Consider the following 20537-nt stretch of genomic DNA (forward strand, 5'->3'; position numbering starts at 1 on the left):
AAAAAATAGCACATGAATTGGCTCCATCAACCCCCACCCTCTCAATATATATACACACACATATATAAACTAGATAGCTTGTTTGTTCACTAGTTTAATGTTTGGTATTTTTTAAAATCTCATGCCAATGGCAGTCTCACGGTAGTTTTAACTGTTTCAGTGGTTGGCTTCTTTCCACCAGCCCTTTGCCTGTCATCACCCTATTACCTTTTCACTTAATTGGATGTGTAGATATCAGATCAGTATTTTCTGGGCCCTCGTGATCAACCTATTTTCTTCCACATCACGTCACAGAGAGACAACAAAAGATTTAGAAAAATAGTACTTTATTGAATATAAAAATATATTAAGGTCACAAGAACAAATCACACATGCACATCAATGCAAAACAAAAGATGTTTCAAAATGGAGCCAGTTTCAAAGCAGTATACTTCACAATGGCAACACATTACAACTACACAAAAAGTTACAAACGGTTAAATAAGTTATCAGGTTAAATGAGTTATCAAATAAGTTATCAGGTTTTACTAACTGTTTTGAACAAATCTAGAAAATAATCTTGCAAATGGGGTATATCTCATTATGCTTTATGTTGCAGGGTTGCTACCCTACAAATGACTGTGGCTAAGGTCATAGAATCGTAGAGTTGGAAGAGACCTCACGGGCCATCCAGTCCAACCCCCTGTTTGTACGTTCAGATAGGCACCTAGCGGTCATCATTTGAAACTCTAAGGCCCACCCTTTCAAATCATTAAAAAAATCATTTATGGGTGCTTTATGGTTAAAGAGTGATACATTGGGTCCATCTTTTTGAAACACCTTACATTTTAGCATTTTCAGACTAGCCCTTTGCACTTTGCAGCTATTGTTTTCCGTGTCGGTAAGGAACCCTTCCTCCTAAACTCCAAATTTCAAGCAACAATCTAAAGTGCATAGTCTTATTCCTTAGTTCAATGCATTGAATTAGTTCGTTTAAAAGTCAAACTAAGTATAACAGATGCACTGGAATCCACCAGCTGCCACTGGCTGTTCCTGGTATAATTTGATCCTTTATTGAAGACTCTGGATTCCTCCATTTTGACATCTGTTACACAATTATACAGTCGAGGAAGGGCTTTTTGCGGTATTTGAATTTCTACCTAGTGCAGCGATTCCCAAACCTTTTCAGCCACTGAGCCCTTTTTGAAGCACATTTCTTGTAGAGTCCCAAGAAATGTTTAGTGTTTAGTTCGATTTGTCTGTGTTCTTGTAGTTTAGTTTTTGTAGCTATGCACCTTAAAGTCAGGATGAGTTTTAAAATGCTGCCTAAGATTGGCAGGGAACATTGATTTATTGGGCAAAACTGTTACATATCATACACTGTGGACAACCACCAGCAAATTCAGTGAATCCCATGTCCAAATATGAATCACAATATGTTCGTTTTTCACTTTCTTTTGGTACTTCTTCACTAGGCATCGTAGACTCTGAAGCACCATCATGTGCAGCCTTTTCTAAACTCAAACCCAATGAATTTGCACTATCTTCTTCAAAAGTAAGGTTACAGCTGTTGTTACCCCCTTTGACTGAACTCTGGTTGATGGCTGATGATTCTCGGGTATTACAGAGCAGGTCTTAAGTCACAGTTTCATTTCAACAAATGTTTAGCAGCTAACGATTGGAGGAGGAAGAAGAGGGAAGCAGCACAGTGTACACTTTGGGAACCCCTGACCTAGTGCAATTTCTTACTGTTGTGCCAGTGATATGTATCTTCAGTTCTTCTAGACTGCACTGGACTTTTCAGTAACTTCTTGGAAGACAACACACAAGTTCCATTTTTTTGTATGTTGGGAGATGGTGATTCTGGACACTCAATGTCAACCATAGTTCAATTTTTTTGAACATCATCTTGTAACACCCTTTATACAAACAGCACCTGCAAAAAAATAATATTTTTATTTGTATTTTTTATTTAGCTAAAGAAACATTGTGAGTCCACAAAAATACTTGGCTACCTTTTTAAATTTTAGGAGAGATGAGTTCACACTGCATGTATTTGACATCAATATTAAGGTTTAAAAAAACATGGGCATCAATGTCATTTTGGAGTGAAGCCAGTTCTTCCTCCACTATTCCTTTTTTCTCATTGCTGACATCTACGAATAAACTAATCTCACAATCTCATATTTTAAGCAAAGAAAGAGCCTGAAATCTCTCAGACATGACTTTATGCAGCTCATCCAGGTGTTCAAAACTAAAAGGTTATTGTCCAATATGCATATCTCTTAATTCACAGCGGCCTGGAAACTGAATTTACAACTGCCTGTGTTACTTTTGAATAACTATAACTTGGGATAGCTTTGCAGACTCTTTATCCTGGGGCCAATCTGAAGTGGCAAATTCTGAATCAGTCCAGAGATGGATTTGATGCTGCAGAGCTGGGAATCCTGACTGTTTAGATCAGGGGTCCCCAAACTTTTTAAACAGGGGGCCAATTCATGGTCTCTCAGACCGTTGGAGGGCCAGACTATAGTTTTTTTAAAAAAACTATGAAAAATTCTTATGCATACTTCACATATCTTATCTTGAAGCAAAAAAACAAAATGGGAACAAATACAGCCTCAATGTTCATCATCATCATCATCCTCATCATCATCATAAAAATAATAAAGGAGGTTGGAAGAGACCCCTTGGGCCATTTAGTTCAACTCCCTTTTGCCTTTGTGCACCAAAAGCACAAACAAAGCACCCTGACTGATGGCCACCCAGCCTCAATGTTGATGATAATAATAATAATAATAATAATAATAATAATAATAATAATAATAATAATAGTAATAACAATAATAATACATTGCACAGTCCTTAACGCATGGGAAGTGTTCGACTTGTGATTTATTGATTCAAAATCCAGTATATATATCTTGTTTGCTGTGTTATACTTTGTCTTTGTGTCAATAATAATAATAATAATAATAATAATAAAGAGGATTGGAAGAGACCCCTTGTACTATTTAGTCCAACTCCCTTCTGCCTCTGTGTCCCAGAAGCACTAGCAAAGCACCCCTTAAAAAGTAATAATTAATTAAAAAATAATTAAAATACCATTATAAACAAGCAAAGCTTTGGAATGTGCGTACCGGGTGAGGGAGGAGGCGTGTGCCTTTCCATCCTCCCTTGCACCGCACGCGCCTTCTTCGGCGGAGGAGGAGTGAGCTGTCACTGCGGGGGCCGGATAAATGGTTTCGATGGGCCGCATGTGGCCGTAGTTTGGGGACCCCTGGTTTAGATTCTCGGGTAGAATTTGAATATAGATTCATGTAATTCAAGGCCATTATCCAAATCAGCTCCATGAGTTTAGCTTGGAGCTGACTGGTCCCTCTTTCAGAATAACAGATCAGTATAGATGTGACCTTGGACAGAAACATGGAGAGACCCATTTAACTTGGATAGGCTAATTTAATTTCCTCGCCGTTACAAAGTAACTATACTGAACTTAGTAAATCTATCAATGCCATTCTTGATACAGTCGAGTTCTGGTTAACTGAGTTCCGGTTAATAATAATAATAATAATAACTTTATTTTTATACCCCGCCTCCATCTCCCCGAAGGGGACTCAGGGCGGCTTACATGGGGCCAAGCCCGAATAAAAACAGTAGCAGTATAAAACACAGCAATAGACAACAACTTGCACAATAAAAAAAATAAAAAATAAAAATAAAACATTAGCCAATAAAAAACAAGAACTAATAAAAACATGGATTAAAACTGAGAGATTGTAAAAGTAGACTGGGTTAACTGACACTCCGTATTATTCGTGGTGCCGCCGGGGGCGACCCTCCCTCTCTCTCCCTTTCTCTCCAGTTCCTTCCTCGGGCAGCCCGAGGAAGGGAGTGAAGGGAGCTTGAGAGGAGAGGGAGGAGGAAGCGCCCCGTGAGCGTTGCTAGGCAGCAGCGCTCATGGGGTGCTTCCCAAGGGTGTCTCTAGGTTCCCGAGTTCTTCTGGCATAGTTAGTTTGTATGCGATACATGCGATCAATTTCAGCTTCACATTCTTGTTCTTGGACACAATTTGTATTATCATTTGGCAAATATCCTCTTTCTTATCCTCCTGGATATTTCTGAATTTGAGTTGGAACTCCAATTCATTTTGCTCAATTTTTTCCTGGATTTTTTCAAGTTTGTCATTTTTTTTACTTTGTAGAGTGTCTACGTTCTTCTGAATCTTACTTTGAACTTTTCCCAATTTGATATTTACCTGTTTCAATGCTGAAATATCATTTAGGGCTTTTGTTAGGTCTCCCTTTATGGATCCCACTTCCTCTTTTATCTCCTTCTTCATTCCCAGCATTTCCCTCTGGAGTTGCTTCTGTTGTGATTCATGTTTATCAGACATAATTTGTATTTCCTTCTGCAATTACTTCTGAAGATTGTCTTGTTTGTCACCTAATTTCTGTATTTCACGCATAATATCGCCAATGTTAATTTCTTCAGCTTGAGAGAATCGTCTGGCAAACATCTTAATATCTTTAGAGCAGGGGTCCCCAAACTAAGGCCCGGGGGCTGGATGCGGCCCTCCAAGGTCATTTACCTGGCCCTCACCCTCAGTTTTATAATATATTTTTATATCAGTTTTAAAACTATAATATATTGTATATACATATAATATTGATAAAAATATTATAATGTTATACAATATAATACTAATAATAATACCATATAATAATATTAATTATATGTTATATATTACATATAGTATTACAGTATAGTGGTATAGTTCAATATAGTAATGTATAATGCTAATATTGTGCTATGCTAATAATATCATATTGTATGTACATACAGCTGCTCTGAGTCCCCTTCAGGGTAAGAAGGGTGGGATATAAATGTAGTAAATAAATGTAGTAAGTAAATAAATAATTAATTTTAGACTTAAGGTAAAGGTTTCCCCTGATGTTAAGTCCAGTCATGTCTGATTTTGGGGGTTGGTGCTCATCTCCATTTCTAAGCCAAAGAGCCGGCGTTGTCCGTAGACACCTCCAAGGTCATGTGGACGGCATGACTGCATGGAGCGCCGTTACCTTCCCGCCGGAGCAGTACCTATTGATCTACTCAAATTGGCATGTTTTCGAACTGCAAGTTTGGCAGAAGCTGGAGCAACAGCGGGTGCTCACTTTGCTCTCGGGATTTGAACCTGGGACCTTTCAGTCCGCAAGTTCAGCAGCTCAGCGCTTTAACACACTTCGCCACCGGGTCTCCTAATTTTAGACTTAGGCTCACCCAAATTCTGAAATGACTTGTAGGCACACAACAACAACAATCCTAATTAACTTGACTATCTCATTGGCTAGTAGCAGGCCCACACTTTCCATTGAAATCCTGATAGGTTTATGTTGGTTAAGATTGTTTTCATTTTTAAATATTGTATTGTTCTTTCATTGTTGTTGATTCAAATGATAATTCGGCCCCTCAACAGTCTGAAGGATTGACGACCGGCCCTTTGCTTTAAAAGTTTGAGGACCCCTGCTTTAGAGTCTCTCTGCTTTGGTCCTGCCATTTTTCCCAATTTAATATGATCACTTATCAAGTTGTCAAGTCCAATTGATTCTTGAATAATTCAATTTCTAATTAATTAGTTTGAGCATTAATCATAAGTAGAATGGATTCAATTGATGAATTAATAAAACGGATAATAAGTAATTAATTAATTGATTATGTTGGAAAGATTAATTGGGGCTCCCCTCCTGGTCTGATTTAATTAATATTTTCCTTGGTCCTTTTCTTCCTTAGAAACTTGATCTAATAAGCCCAATGTCTCTATCTGGCTACCAGCCCTTTTTTCTGTTGTTCTAACCTCTTCCACCATTCTCTTATCCCGAAGCCGTCTGTCGCACCGACCGCTGTCCTGTCTCGCTGTCGCGTCACCCCGTCGTTGTTGATTGTCCACTCCGTCACCCGTTACTGTCACCGATAAAGCTGTTGCCTGATTTTAAATCGCCTTTCCCCCGTTTTTTAAATGTTGTTGTTTTTCCTTGCTTCTATCGTGTCTTTTCTCTATGGTTTATCCTCTATTAGTCCTCCCAGTCTGTCTTCTTGAAGATTCCGCTGGCTTCTTCCATTTCCTGTTATCTGCTCTATAGTACGTGTCGCTGCTTTTACGCTCTTCTGGGTTCTTTCTCTGAGCATAAGGGTTCTCTTGTGCTCACTTCTCTTCCTCTTCCAGACACCCTCAGGCATCTCCTTCTACCTGGCTGTTGTTGATGAAGACTTTTGTAGACTCAACAATATGGCTCTCTCAAGGTCAAATCACCAAATCTTCCACCCAGAGCCTTACTAGCATGTTTCTCACTTCGTCTAGGCTCAACAATTTATTTAAGAAATCACGTAAGTCCAGAACAGTTTTCCTTTACTTTCTGCACTTTTTTCCACATTTGTTTAGCAATTATTTCAGTTATCAAGTTATTAAATTCTTGCTATTAAGTAAACACAATTCATTAATTCAATTGAATCTCAACTTATATCTTGGTCTTCAAATTCGTAAGACCATATTTGTTAGTCAATTAATTTAATTCTGTATCAAATCACAAATATTTTTTATCAAATCTACTGATTTATGTAGGTTGTTAAATAGGGGAAGCTTTACCCTGAAAAGAAGAAACTCCTTCTTTCCAGCTAGGCAAGTCAATGCTCGCCTCCTTCTTTTCTTATTCTTCTTTCTTCTTTTAAAATGAACGGGGCAGACAGTACGTGCGAGCCTTTGCTCCCTTCCCGCAAGACAACCCGCTTGCCGCAGTCCTTCGGATCCACCAGATCCCTGTCCTTGAGGGGCAGGGGTCTTATGGGACCATTAAAGGGGTCTGGCTGGTTTAGCGTCTCCCTACTTGATCTGTGGGGGGGGGGGGGGGAGAGGAAGCCAGAGCTCTACCAGGTCGTTCTATGTAGTTGGCTTTCTGAGAGCCTTCAGAAAGTCCAGCCTGCCGCCATGCTCGCTCACTAGAAGTGATCTCAAAAATTGGTATCTTGAAAGACTTCAGCAACTGCTTTAAAAAGTGAAATAAGAACATTGTCAGTAGTTTCATTTTGACAGCCATCTGACTGTGCTGTGTAACAACAAATGTTAAATACAGCCATCATTCTCAGTGCATAGGTAATGAAACAGTGAGTAATTGAGAGTATCTGCCTTGATTTTATTTGCTGCAGTGATAACGGTTCTAAACGATTTATGGCATCCATCACTTAAGGCTTTTTGCAACCAATTGTTGCCTGTGGATTATACAGCATTCTGTAAAGATACAAGATACAGCTGTAAAAAAAAAAAAAAAAACTAATGAAGCCATGATGACAATATTTCATTGATAGTGTCCCATTTGGTGCACAAGAATGTTACTAAGTGGGATGTCTTTCTCTTTAAAATAATTCTTAACAACACACAATACGAACTTCCCCTTTGTCTTAGTACTCTTGCAAATAACAGCTCTTGAACCAAACTTTTAGTTTTGATGACACTAACATAGGCAAGAAGCAAAGTTTCATCGCCTGGCAAAATAGACTTATTTAATAGCTTACTATTACTATGGTGTTGTCCTTAGCAAATCATATCATGTGTTTTCAGACATTTCATCCATTCTTTTTTATTAGCAGAAATTTTACTGAGAGGGAGCAGTTCAATAATTTGTTCAAGTGACTTGCGTCTAAGTGTGTCAGCTACTGACACTTGCTACTGGGAGCAGTGACCTCACTTGCTACTGGGAGCATTTCCAATTGTATGGTGTGCTACTGCTCATTTCCAATTGTATGAGCAATAACGTGTTTACGATGCACACAAACCACCACTTGAGTGCTGTGAAGTTTTAGCAAGCATGTTTTCAATGGCTTTCTATTTCTGAAAGTTTTCTCAAAGTGGAAATGTGCTACGTTTTTGTCTGCTTTATCAAAATATATTTTCTTCAAATGCTCAGGAAGTCAGGGAGGCTTCATGACTTTGTTTGAAAGATTCTTTCACACACAAAGGGCACACTGGTTGTTGGTTATTTGGTGCTAATACCAATCCATATTTCATATGTTCCACACTATATTGTCTGCACTTCTTTTTTGATTGCTTTTCTGTAGCCGTATTTTATTCTGGAACAAAAAAGTAGTTTTTAAAAAATGAGCCAATCACAAAAATGCAGTTCAAAACAAAGAAAGATAATAGCAAAGCAATTACTATGACTCTACACCCTCACTGCTTCCTAGAAAAAAAAAGTGAATCCAATGCCTTGATATTTGTAGGCTTGAATTTTGTTCCTGGGGCCTAGGTGCTTCCAGGTTGATGACATTCCTAATTTACAGTCTTGAGCATGTGCTCAAGTACCAATGGACAGGTCCCTGGCTCAACGAGCTTACAGCTTCAATTGGAAGGGCTAATCATAGGCCACAGGTTATGAAGTGAGGACATATTTTATGGAAGGAATCAGGTAAGCAAAACAGAATCTATCCCTTCACAGCCATCAACTTAAAAAGAACCAAGACACAAAGGAAGGGAAAGAATGCCCCATGTGCATTATCGGAACACCAGGTTATTAACCAGGTTATTAATTCCCATGTTGCAACAGTTCCATTGGCTGCCAATCTGTTACCATGAACAATTCAAACTGCTGGTTTTGACCCATAAAGTCCTATACAGATTGGGCCCAGTTTACTTCTGGAAAGGGCCTTCTCTCTGCTGCACCACCCTCTCAAGCTAGACTAATGGGAACAGCTACTCCCAGACTTTGGAACTCCCTCTCTAGAAAGATCAGGGTAACCCCATCCTTGCTTATCTTTGACAGGCAGTTGAAAACATTTCTCTGCCATCAACCCTTGTTTATACACTTACAATGGTTGAGGTTTTAAAAAGATGGTGTGGCTGAGATTTTAAAGTTGAGATGAAATTTTAATACATTTTTATATTCTCAATGTCATTGATTTTAACATCATAAACTTAAATGTTTTTTTTAAATTATATATGTATATTATATTTATTTGTATTATGAACATCTATATATATATAAATGTTCTGATAGTTTTTCCCTTAACTTAAACAACAGTACACAACCAAAACACACCAAATTTGGCCACAAAAGACATGGTCATCCGGACTGTATTTTTACATCAAAAAAACAAGAAAAATAAAGTCCTAATTAGAGGGAGAGGAATAACTGTTTATTTCCCATTGCTGCCAGTTAGAAGGCTAAGCACCGCCCACTTTGTCTCCTAGCAACCCACTCAGCCATGTAATGGCGCCAAGGGCCTCTTCAATCAGGCCTCTTCCACATTGCCTATAAAATACAGATTATCTTATTTGAACTGGATTTTATGGCAGTGTAGACTCAAGGCCTTTCCACACAGCTATATTACCCATTTATAATCTTATATTATCTTCTTTGAACTGGATTATCTTGAATCCACACTGCCATATAATCCACTTCAGTGTGCATTTTATACAGCTGTGTAGAAGGAGCCTCATATAATCCAGTTCTAAGCAGATAATATACGATTATAAATATACAGTAGAGTCTCACTTATCCAACATAAATACCCCGGCAGAACGTTGGATAAGCGAATATGCTGGATAATAAGAAGGGATTAAGGAAAAGTCTACTGAACGTCAAATTATGTTATAATTTTACAAATTAAGCACCAAAACATCATGTTATACAACAAATTTGACAGAAAAAGTAGTTCAATGCTATGTAGTAATTATTGTATTTACGAATTTATCACCAAAACATCACAATATATTGAAAACATTGACAACAAAAACATTGACTACTAAAAGGCCGACTGCATTGGATAATCCAGAACATTGGATAAGCGAATGTTGGATAAGTGAGACTTTACTGTAATATGAAATATTTACTGTGGTATAATAATACAGAACAATATAATCTCTAAAACCAGGACACTAAATAAAGAGCAACATTCTAAAAGCAGGGAAATTGGGAATTCCAGAAAGGAAACAATCGGGGCCTGATAACACTTCCCAACAAAGGATTCTCCCAGGCAGGAAGTAAACAGGCTTTGAAGCTGCAATGCCATTAAATGCTAATCAAGGTGGTTAATTACATCATTCATACCTGCCACACTGAGACTATTAATTGCTATTCAACCTGGCCAACCAAGGATTCCACAAGGTAGAAAGCGGCCAGGCTTGCAAGCAGCAAGGCTATTCAGTGCTATTCAACCTGGCCAACCAAGATTTCCCCTAGATAGATAACCCCCAAGCTCTGAAGTCACGAGGCTACTCTGTCCCAAACAACCAGGCCTAGAAAGGATGCCCTATGTAGAAAACAGCCAGGCTTTTAAGCTGCAAGACTATTCAGTGCAGTTCAAGCTGGCCAAACAAGGATTCCCCTACTAAGGAAGTAGTCAGGCTTCCTTAGTAGGGTGCTACTCCAGAAAACGGCCAGGCTTTGAGGCTGCAAGGCTATTCACTGCTATTCCACCTGGCCAACAAATGATTCCAATATGCTACAGCAATGCGTGGCCAGACAAAGCTAGTTGTTTTATATTTATTGTTAGCCATTTTGAGTCCTTATAAAAAAAGGTGGGATAAAAATGAAGTAAATAAATGAATACATGCTGTGGGTTTGCTACAAGAACTGGCAACAGGGCTTAAATTTTTTAAGGACCCCTGTCATAGGCATCTCTGCTGCAGGTGAGAGGGACGGTGAGGTCTGCTCACCTCAGATGCTGAAAAGAGCTGTGGCAAGGGGATGGGGCACTTTGTCCTGGCCCTGTGTTGAGCAAAGGAAGGCATCCCCCCACCCCGGTGACATTTTTCAGAGACCATGAAGCGAGACTATGGGGCGTCCACAAAGCTCTACCCCCTCAAGAGTTTGTACATAATGGTAAATTTTATCATAGTTTGTAAAATATGCTTACTTGGTTCAAGTACCTGCCTAACACTACTCCCCCACCACTTCCTTTATCCTCAGTGTCAGCTGGGATCTTTTCACTGCACCTTGGCATTAATCAACAAATCTTCTGCGTGGCCCTGATTCCAAAAGTATACTACTTACAGGTTGAGTATGCCTTATCCAAAATTCTGGGGGCTAGAAGGGTTTAGAATTTTGGAATATGTGTATTTACAACTATAGCCATAATACTATAATATCTAATAACATATATCCACACACAATAAAGATAGCTTCCAAGACTAAACATGGAACACATTTCATATATACCTCATACACATGGGCCAAAGGTAATTTTATACAATATACTAGCTGTGCCCGGCCAGGTGTTGCTGTGGCGAAGTCTGGTGGTATGGGAAATAAAGTATTGAGGAATTGGTGGTAGTTAAGGTAAAGGGTAAAGGTTTTCCTCTGAGTCCAGTCGTGTTCGACTCTGGGGGTTGGTGCTCATCTCCATTTCTAAGCCGAAGAGCCGGCGTTGTCCGTAGACTCCTCCAAGGTCATGTGGGATGACTGCATGGAGCGGCGTTACCTTCCCGCCGGAGCAGTACCTATTGATGCACTCACATTTGCATGTTTTCGAACTTCTGGGTTGGCAGAAGCTAGGGCTAACAGTGGGGGCTCTCTCCGCTCCCCCAATTGAAACTTGCGGCCTTTCGGTCCAGAAGTTCAGCAGCTCAGCGTTTTAACACGCTGCACCATCAGGGGATATTATTTCCTAAAGGTTGTGAATATACAATATTTCTGATTTTTTTTTGTCTGTTGGAGGCAAGTATGAATGCTGCAATTAGGAAAAATGATTAGGATGTAATGGCCTTGCAGCTTTAAAGCCTGGCTGTTTCCTCCCCGAGTAAATTTTTTGTTTGGAGGTGTTAGCTGGCCCTGATTGTTTCCTGTCTGGAATTCCCTTTTTTCAGAGTGGTGTTGTTTGCGATATTTTACGTGCTTCTACTGTCTGTGGCCCTGAGAAAACAGAGGATTTGCTAGACTTTGATGATGGGAATATTTTGTTGGGAGGTGTTAGCTGGCCCTGATTGTTTCCTGTGTGGAATTCCCCTGTTTTTAGAGTGTTGTTCTTTATTTAGTCTTCTGATTTTAGAGATTGTATTGTTCTGTTTTATTATACCACATTAATTTTATATATTCTGATTTTAATGTTTTTGAATACTTGGAACCAGATTGTATTCATTTTCACGGTTGACCGCAACACAGTAATAATAATAATAATGATAGTAATAATAATGACTTTGGTAATACACAGTGCTTCACTCCCTTCTCAGCTTCCTTTCTGGAAGAATCCTTTCTTGGGAGGTGTTAGCTGGCCCTGATTGTTTCCTTTGTGGAATTTCCAATTTTCCTGCTTTCAGACTGTTGGTGTTTATTTACTGTCCTGGTTTTAGAGATTATATTGTTCTGCATTATTCTATCCCAGTAATTATTTCATATTAAAGTAGAATCTCACTTATCCAACATTTGCTTATACATTGTTCTGGAATATCCAACGCAGTCTGCCTTTTCATAAGCAATGTTTTTGTAGTCAGTGTTTTAAATTCATTGTGATATTTTAGTGGTAAATTTATAAATACAGTACAGTAGAGTCTCACTTATCCAACATAAATGGGCTGGCAGAACGTTGGATAAGCGAATATGTTGGATAATAAGGAGGCATTAAGGAAAAGCCTATTAAACATCAAATTAGGTTATGATTTTACAAATGAAGCACCAAAACATGTTAGACAACAAATTTGGTAGAAAAAGTAGTTCAATACGCAATAATGCTATGTAGTAATTACTATACTTATGAATTTAGCACCAAAATATCACGATATATTGAAAACATTGACTACAAAAATGTGTTGGATAATCCAGAACATTGGATAAGCGAGTGTTGGATAAGTGAGACTCTACTGTAATTACAACATAGCATTACTGAGCATTGAACTTCTTTTTCTGTCAAATTTGTTGTATAATATGATGTTTTGATGCTTAATTTGTATAAAGATTACCTAATTTGATGTTTAATTGGCTTTTCCTAAATCCCTTCTTATTATCCAACATATTCACTTATCCTGCCGGCCTGTTTATGTTGGATAAGTGAGACTCTACTGCATATTGGTAATCTTATATTATCTGCTTAGAACTGGATTATATGAGGCCCCTTCTACACAGCTGTATAAAATGCACACTGAAGTGGATTATATAGTAGTGTGGACTCAAGATAATCCAGTGCAAAGCAGATAATATAAGATTATAAATGGGTAATATAGCTGTGTGGAAGGGCCTTGAGTCTACACTGCCATATAATCCAGTGCAAATTAGATAATCTGTGGAAGAAGCCTAAATGAGGCCTAAATCTGCCTGTCCCCTAACTGAACCCTGGTTGTGCTTGGCTGAATTGGTTGCTAGGAGACGAAGTGGGCAGAGATTAGCCCTCTAAACTAGCAGCAATTGGATAAAAACAATTATTGCTCTCCCTCTAATTAGGACTTTATTTTTCTTTTCTTTTTGTTGTATCTTACTGGAGCCATGGATGATGGGTTGTGTTGTCAAATTTCGAGGTTGGGCAGCCTGTAGTTTTGTTGTTTTGTGGGTTGCCCTGATGCCATCACTCATTTATATATATAGATTTGATAATTTTCTTTATGAAACAAAGTTAGTGTGCATGGAACCATCAGACAGCAAAGAATTCCCTTTCTCAGCCACTCTTGTAGATTGTTTTGGAGTACTGGCAGTCCCCAAGTTAAAAACAAGGTAGGTTCTGTAGGTTTGTTCTTAAGTTGAATTTGTAAGTTGGAACAGGTTCTTTTTAAAGTGTAACTCCACACACACACACACACACGTACGTATGTAAGCTTTGGATAGCATAGGGAAAGGTTAACACTCCAGTGGTGTTTGTTTTGCTGTCTGTGCCTATGTTCAGAAGAATTCACCTCACTTTCTGTCCCTGTGATAATTGGATTTTACAAAATTTGGCTTGTTGTGGAAACAAGGATTGCTGAGAAAGCTTCAGCGGAGACACCTTTTCCCATGGTAACTCTTTCAGGAGTGAATTTCCCTTCCTCCAAGCAGATTTCTCTCACTTCCTGTTGTCTCTTCCCCTTTAACTATGAGCTGTTTGTAAGTTGGATATTTGTAAGTTGGGGATTGCCTGTAGCTTGGAATTTTGGCATACTCGACCTGTACATGAAAAAAGTTTGCCAAACAAATAGGATGTGAAATTTCACCTCAAATATAATTGAAATGTAATGACCCTGCAAGAGTGACCCATACATAGAAGTAGGCTTCATGCATGGATTCCTTTCTGGACCAGAAGTTACATATAGAGAGTGATGCTGTATGACTGTGCACAGTTTCCTTTCACCACTGAACTGAGGTTGTACGAACATTTATTTATTTATTTATTTACAGTATTTATATTTCGCCCTTCTCACCCCGAAGGGGACTCAGGGCGGATCACATTATATACATATAGGGCAAACATTCAATGCCCATATACACACAGAACAGAGACAGACAGACGCAGAGGCAATTTAACCTTCTCCTGAGGGGATGTTCGATTCTGGCCACAGGGTGGAGCAGCTGCTTTATCATCCACTGTGATGGCACTTCCTCATTCCAATGCCGTAAATTAGTTAAATTAGTCTCCCCACTTTATAAGTGGTACCTTATTTCCTACTTGATAGATGCAACTATCTTTCGGGTTGCTAGGTCAGCAACGAGCAGGGGCTATTTTTTTAAAAAAATTTAATTGACGGGTGCTCACCCCGCCACGGGCTGGCCACTCATGGTCAGAGTGATTTATTGCAGCAGGCTGCTCAACAGCCTGCGCCACAGCCCGGCCCCAATAAGGTACTAGACTACTTTTACAGGAAAAGGGAATTTAAAGCAGATGTTAGTGGTAGACCCTATCAAGACACTGGAACCTCAGCAGCTATTCAAGTAAGTCAGTTGTTGAATTGACAAGATGTCTTATGCCCTTAGCAGGTTCAAGACTAACTAACTCAATTTATTTTATTTTAATATATATTTATAGCTCAACATCTCTGTATATATAGCATGCTCAGTTATGGTGGACAACTGAATGAACTTATTCCAACTTAACTGAATTCTTGGATCTAAAGAAGTACCACAGATTTCCAAATAGCTAAACATCTACTTTTCTATCAGTTGCCACAAACATCCAGCGAACCAATAATTAATTTCCTACTGGCATACTATTAAGCCACTGTCATGTGTTAACATAATATGTCAAGTGGTACAACAAGCCCCTAATTATTCATATATCTGGCTTCCTGGTGACTTGAGGCAGAAAAATACATGTTTAAAAATGAAAATATTTAGAGAATATATTACAGTTTACTACATAATACTACCTTTTATTTCACTGTCTCAGCCCTTAGCCATGAAAGTCATCCAAAAGAAAAACAAAAATGTTTAGTCTTATCAAGGAGGCATAACTGGCCAGTTGCAAATGGGCACAGAAAACATGCATGCCTGTTATTGAATTTCTCTGATGGCCTCTACAAGCAGAATATTGGAAGCATCATAAACTCATCTAGTGTGCAAGTTATTCCTGCTGTATTACACCAGCTACCAGAGCTAGACTTGTTATTTGCATCAAAACAAGACATGTAGAATATACTGTCCCCAAACAGAAACACTGCTATTGCAATCTTGCTCAAATTTGCAAGATAATGTTTCCTGCAATCATAATAATCTAAAAGCAATAAACTTAATAAACAAAGTGCACTGTAGATCCCATTCAACAATTCTTAGGTCTTAGTAAATATGCAAATTATCATGTTGCACATCTGAAATTGTTCAGCACCCCTAAGACAAACCAATAAAAATTTAATATGTGAGGTAATAAACAAGGTAAAACAAAACAAAACAAAGAACCATGCTATTTATATCCTGTTGTGTGAAAGTTTGGATACAAAAATTCCACACACACACACACACATATATATATATATATATATTAAAAACCCTCACATTTCTAACATACATACTTGACAAAGTACATCATGACTCCCCTTATCCACAGGGATACTTTCTAACACACAACTGCCCCCAAAGAATTCATGGGTAATAGTGAGCACTATATTTGACAAGAAGCATACCATAGAATTGCACTGGAGGACCTAGAAAGGTCCACAAACACTCCTGAGGGAATGTACTTTGGAGGGTGGGTAACTGAAACCATGGATATCAAATCCACAGATAAGGGAATCCATAACTACTGGAGGGTAAGGACCCTATTAATTATAATCAGTGAATGCTTTCCTTTGATCTCAGTGAGAGAATGGATTGCTTTCCCTGAAGAAACAATTAAGAAACATTAAAATCAATGGCAGAATTGCCATTCACTTTAATGATTATGTCTCTAATGCTCATTTCTCTCAAGACAGGTTGCTTTGTTGGATCATGATAAGTTAAATCAAAACATATTTTTAAATAAGCATCCAGACAGAAACTTTAAAGTATTGTCAGTTCTTTACAAAATGCTTTGGGGTGTTCATGATGCACTGAACTGAAATCAATATGCTAATTTATATCTCTCCAAGGACAAAATTGTGGCACAAACCAATATACAGGTGACCATCTGTATCCATGAATTCCACCATCCATTGCTTGAATTTCTTTTAAGAAATCCCAAGAACAAATGTTAATTCTGCTATTTTTTATAATTGGGACACTATTTTACTACACCATTGCATCTTGCACTCAGCGCTTTACCCCTTGCCCAGGCCCTATAGTCTGCTTTTTGCACAAGTATGTCCGGTCCTTTGTAGTCAGAGTGTAGTCGTATTCCTGGTTGCTGGTTTGTTGAGTTTTGTTTGATAGTTTTAACGTGGTTTTAGATTTTGCTGTTTTAACTGAACTGTTATGTCATTATGTTTTTAATTTAGTTGGTGAATTTTGTAGTATGTCCTGGGCCTGCTTGTAAGTCACCCTGAGTCCCTTCGGGGAGATGGTGGTGGGGTATAAAATGATTATATTATTATTGAGCATCCAGACTTAGATATCCATTGGGGTCCTGAAACCAAATTCCTGGGGATATTGAAGGTGCAATGTATAGGATAGTATTATGTATGTTTTGAACCTTTTGAAAAAGTGACCTTCAGATGGCTATTCAATGAGATGGACCGGAATGTTTGACACCCTGGGGTTTCAGGGTGTGGTCACAATGTAAAAGTAATGCTGTTTGACACTTTAATTCCCATGGTTCAATATTGTGGGATCCTGGGCGTTGTACATTGGTTAACAGAAGTGCTCTTTGGTAAAGGACAAAGGCCCGGTAGAAGCACAACTCCCACAATTCCATAGATCGGAGCCTTGGTAGTTAAAGAAAATGGCCTTAATTCCTCAGTGTATTTGAACCCTCAGGCCTCTTCCACACAGCTGTATAAAATCCCGCATTTTCTGCTTTGGATTTTATGGCAGTGTGGATTCTGATAACCCAGTTCAAAGCAGATATTGTGGATGATCTGCCTTGATATTCTGAGCTATATGGCTGTGTGGACTCAGGGCCTTCCCTCACAACCCACCAGCAAGGCCTCAAAAGGGAAGTTGACATTTTAACTACAGCATTTGTTTGGGCTTTGCTCCCCGTCCCTAGGGCCGCTTTCACAACCTCTGCGGGAGATTTCAGAACCCCGTTGAGAGAAACCAGCCGCCCTGACTGGCATCTTTTCCCGCCTCGGAGACAGCGAGAGCGGGAGTCCCGGCCGTGAGGCGCCGACGTCGAAGCTCCGGAGACTGGGGGATTGGGTATGGTGAGAGCGCCCGGGACGTGTGTCCCGAGGAGCCGCTTTGGGCCTCAGTTGGTGCCGGGGCGGAGGCGGAGGGCGCCCCGCTCATTGTCTCTCACACAAACCAGGCAAAACAGGAAGCCGCCTCGGCGCGGGCGGGGAAGAGAGCGGTGGAGGAAGAGCAGAGGGGCCCAACCAGAGCGGAGGGCGCTGAGCGACAAGGCAGGGCGGCCAATGGGAGCGCGGAACGAGGAGCGCGGCGGCCAATGAGCGCGCGGGGAGGCGGGAGTTCCGGGCAGGCGGGCCAAGGCGTCGGTGGTAGTAGTAGTGGCGGCGGCGGCGGCGCTTTTCCCCCTGCCGCACAAGCCCCATCTTTGGGCTCCTTCTCTCCGTCAATCAAAGCAGGGGGAAGCCCCGGAATCGGGCTCCGGGCGGCCTCGACTGCCACCCACCTTCCCTCCTTCTTCACGCCTGTACCATAAGCATGGCCCCTGAGGAGGAGAGGGCCGCCTAGCGGAGTCCAGTTAGCGGGGCCTGCGCGGGAGAGAGCGGAGAGCAGCCAGCGCGTCGCTTCCTTCCTCTTTCCCCCTCCCGCCCTCCCTCCCTCCGTCCCTGCCTCGCTTGCCTGTCTCCAGCACTATGACCGGTACGTGGGGGCCTTGCGCGTCGTGGCAGGTCTGCTTCGGAGCGTGGCTGGAGCGGCACTGGCTCTGAGCGGCGGGAGGAGCAGAGCCAGGGGGAGGAGGAGAGAGGGAGGAGGAGGAGAGGGGCAGCAGGCGGGCAAGCAAGGAGGAGCAGCGGCGGAGGGAAAGGAGGAGGAGGAAGAAGAGGAGGAGGAGGAGGAGGAGGCCCCTGCGCGCGGGCGGGAAGGAAGGCAGGCGAGAAGGGCGGGAGGAAAGCGGGGAGGGAAGGGAGGGGGCTGGCACTCATCTCCCCCCCCCCCCCGTCTTCCCTCCCATAACTATTACTGACTGCGGGCTCCTCTGACCCCCCCTCCCTTCCCTCCTTCTTGGCATGGGTTTTCCCCTCCCTCCCTCTTAAAAAAACCCAAAAAAAACCAACCCCAAACTCTCCCCTCTCCTTCCCCCTCCCTCTCTGTTATGCCCGCAGCTCCCGAGAAGCCTGTGAAACAAGAGGAAATGGCTGCCTTGGACGTGGACAGCAGCGGCGGAGGCAACAGCAGCGGCGAGTACCTGCAGCACGGAAATAACAACAATAACGCCACCGCTTCAGGAGAAGCTTCGGACGAGACCCCGCAGGTGAGCCCCCTTTGAGGCCCTCCTGATTGTGGAGAAGGGGACACACGGACACTGAGGAGGCCACGATGGAGGCCCTCCTGATTGGGGGGAAGGGGACGGACGGACACACACACAGCGAGAAGTACTAACCGCGGCCTGCCTTTCCCCTCCCTCCCTTACCCTGCTGCGCCTCTAGGACACCCAGCCGTCCCCGCTGGCGCTCTTGGCGGCTACCTGCAGCAAGATCGGTCCGCCGTCGCCGGAGGAAGTGGACGAGGAGGAGGAGGACGCCGAGGAGGAAGAGGAGCCGCAGCCCGACGAGGAGACTCCTGAAGCAGTGGAAGCGGTGAGTGCCCGCCCGGAGGGAGGGACGGACGGATGGATGGATGGAGGGACGGAGGGGTGGGTGGATAGGATAGGGAGACACGCTCCGCATTGCCCGCCCGCCCGGAGGAGGGACGATGGGAGCGGCACTAAGAGGCGAGCAGGCAGGCAAAGGGTCCCCGGGCTCTCTGCCTCAGGAGGGCCTCCCTAAAGGGGGAGGGAATGAAGGAGGGCGAGGATGGCGCCGGGAGTGGGACTTCCCCTCGGCCTTCTAGGCGGAGGGGAGAGGCGGGAAGCTTTCCCGCTCACGCCTCTCTTCTCTCCCAGTCAGCAGGGGAGGTGACATTCAAACGGGAATTAACCCCCACCCCTTCTCCCTCAGGGAATGGCTCCCCTCCCCTTAAAAAAACAACAGTGTCAGCTGTCACTTTGGAGGCCCCCACAGGAAAAAGATAGGGGGTGCCCGTTAAGGGGATAAAATGGCTGTTTGAAAAAGGCGGCCTGGCGCAAAGGAGGCAGGAAAGCAGTGGTTGAGAAGGCGGCTCTGGGCGCCCTTGAAGGGCATTCAGGGAAGAGAGCTTCCAGTATATTATACTACCCTCATATTTAGAGTTTTCAATATTTTATTCCCCCCCCCCCCTTCCCGGAGGGAAACTAGTTCCTAAGGAAGCAGTTTGGGGCCAAAGGATTTTTGCCTATGTACAGTAGAGTCTCACTAATCCAAGCCTCGCTTATCCAAGCCTCTGGATAATCCAAGCCAGTTTGGTAGTCAATGTTTTCAATATATCATGATATTTTGGTGCTAGATTTGTAAATACAGTAATTAGAACATAAAATTACTGCGTATTGAACTACTTTTTATGTCAAATGTGTTGCATAACATGATGTTTTGGTGCTTAATTTGTAAAATCATAACCTAATTTGATATTTAATAGGCTTTTCCTTAATCCCTCCTTATTATCCAAGTTATTCGCTTATCCAAGCTTCTGCCGGCCCGTTTAGCTTGGATAAGTGAGACTCTACTGTATTATCGAAGGCTTTTGTGGCCTGAATCACTGGAGGCCCTTCCACACAACCATATAACCCAAAATATAATGGCAGAAAATCCCACAATATCTGCCTTGAACTGAGGGCTCTTCCTCACAGCCCTACATCCCAGAATATCAAGGCAGAAAATCCCACATTATCTGAGTGTGGACACGGATAACCCAGTTCAAAGCAGATACTGTGTGATTTTCTGCCTTGATATTCTGGGATGTAGGGCTGAGTGGAAGGGCCCTGAGTTATCTGCGTCCACACTGCCA

At 41.7% G+C, this 20537-nt stretch overlaps 1 protein-coding gene and 1 long non-coding RNA gene across 5 annotated transcripts in view; one reads left to right on the forward strand and one right to left on the reverse strand.

Moving 5' to 3' along the window:
* Positions 1 to 309: 309 nt before the first annotated feature.
* On the reverse strand, positions 310 to 19267 carry LOC107983306 (uncharacterized). Of its 3 annotated transcripts, none has more exons than XR_010001146.1 (3): positions 19144 to 19267; positions 5834 to 7261; positions 310 to 1915 (listed from the first exon to the last, which is right to left on the reverse strand). It is a non-coding gene; the product is annotated as an uncharacterized LOC107983306 (long non-coding RNA). The 3 variants fall into 3 exon arrangements; XR_010001147.1 differs by having other exon boundaries at positions 5834 to 7282; positions 19144 to 19264; XR_001730742.2 differs by having other exon boundaries at positions 19090 to 19180.
* Positions 17977 to 20537, forward strand: part of sp3 (Sp3 transcription factor) — a 38871-nt gene continuing 36310 nt past the window's right edge. Inside the window, exons 1-3 of one of the 2 annotated variants that reach the window (XM_008118116.3) lie at positions 17977 to 18317; positions 18782 to 18930; positions 19106 to 19255. In XM_008118116.3, coding sequence (XP_008116323.2) covers positions 18311 to 18317; positions 18782 to 18930; positions 19106 to 19255 — 306 coding nt within the window. In that variant the 5' untranslated portion in view covers positions 17977 to 18310. Of the gene's footprint in view, positions 18318 to 18622; positions 18931 to 19105; positions 19256 to 20537 lie in introns of those variants that run through there. The other variant, XM_008118115.3, reaches the window with a different exon arrangement.

Source organism: Anolis carolinensis, chromosome 1 (genome assembly GCF_035594765.1).
Source record: "Anolis carolinensis isolate JA03-04 chromosome 1, rAnoCar3.1.pri, whole genome shotgun sequence".
NCBI classification, from domain to species: domain Eukaryota; kingdom Metazoa; phylum Chordata; class Lepidosauria; order Squamata; family Dactyloidae; genus Anolis; species Anolis carolinensis.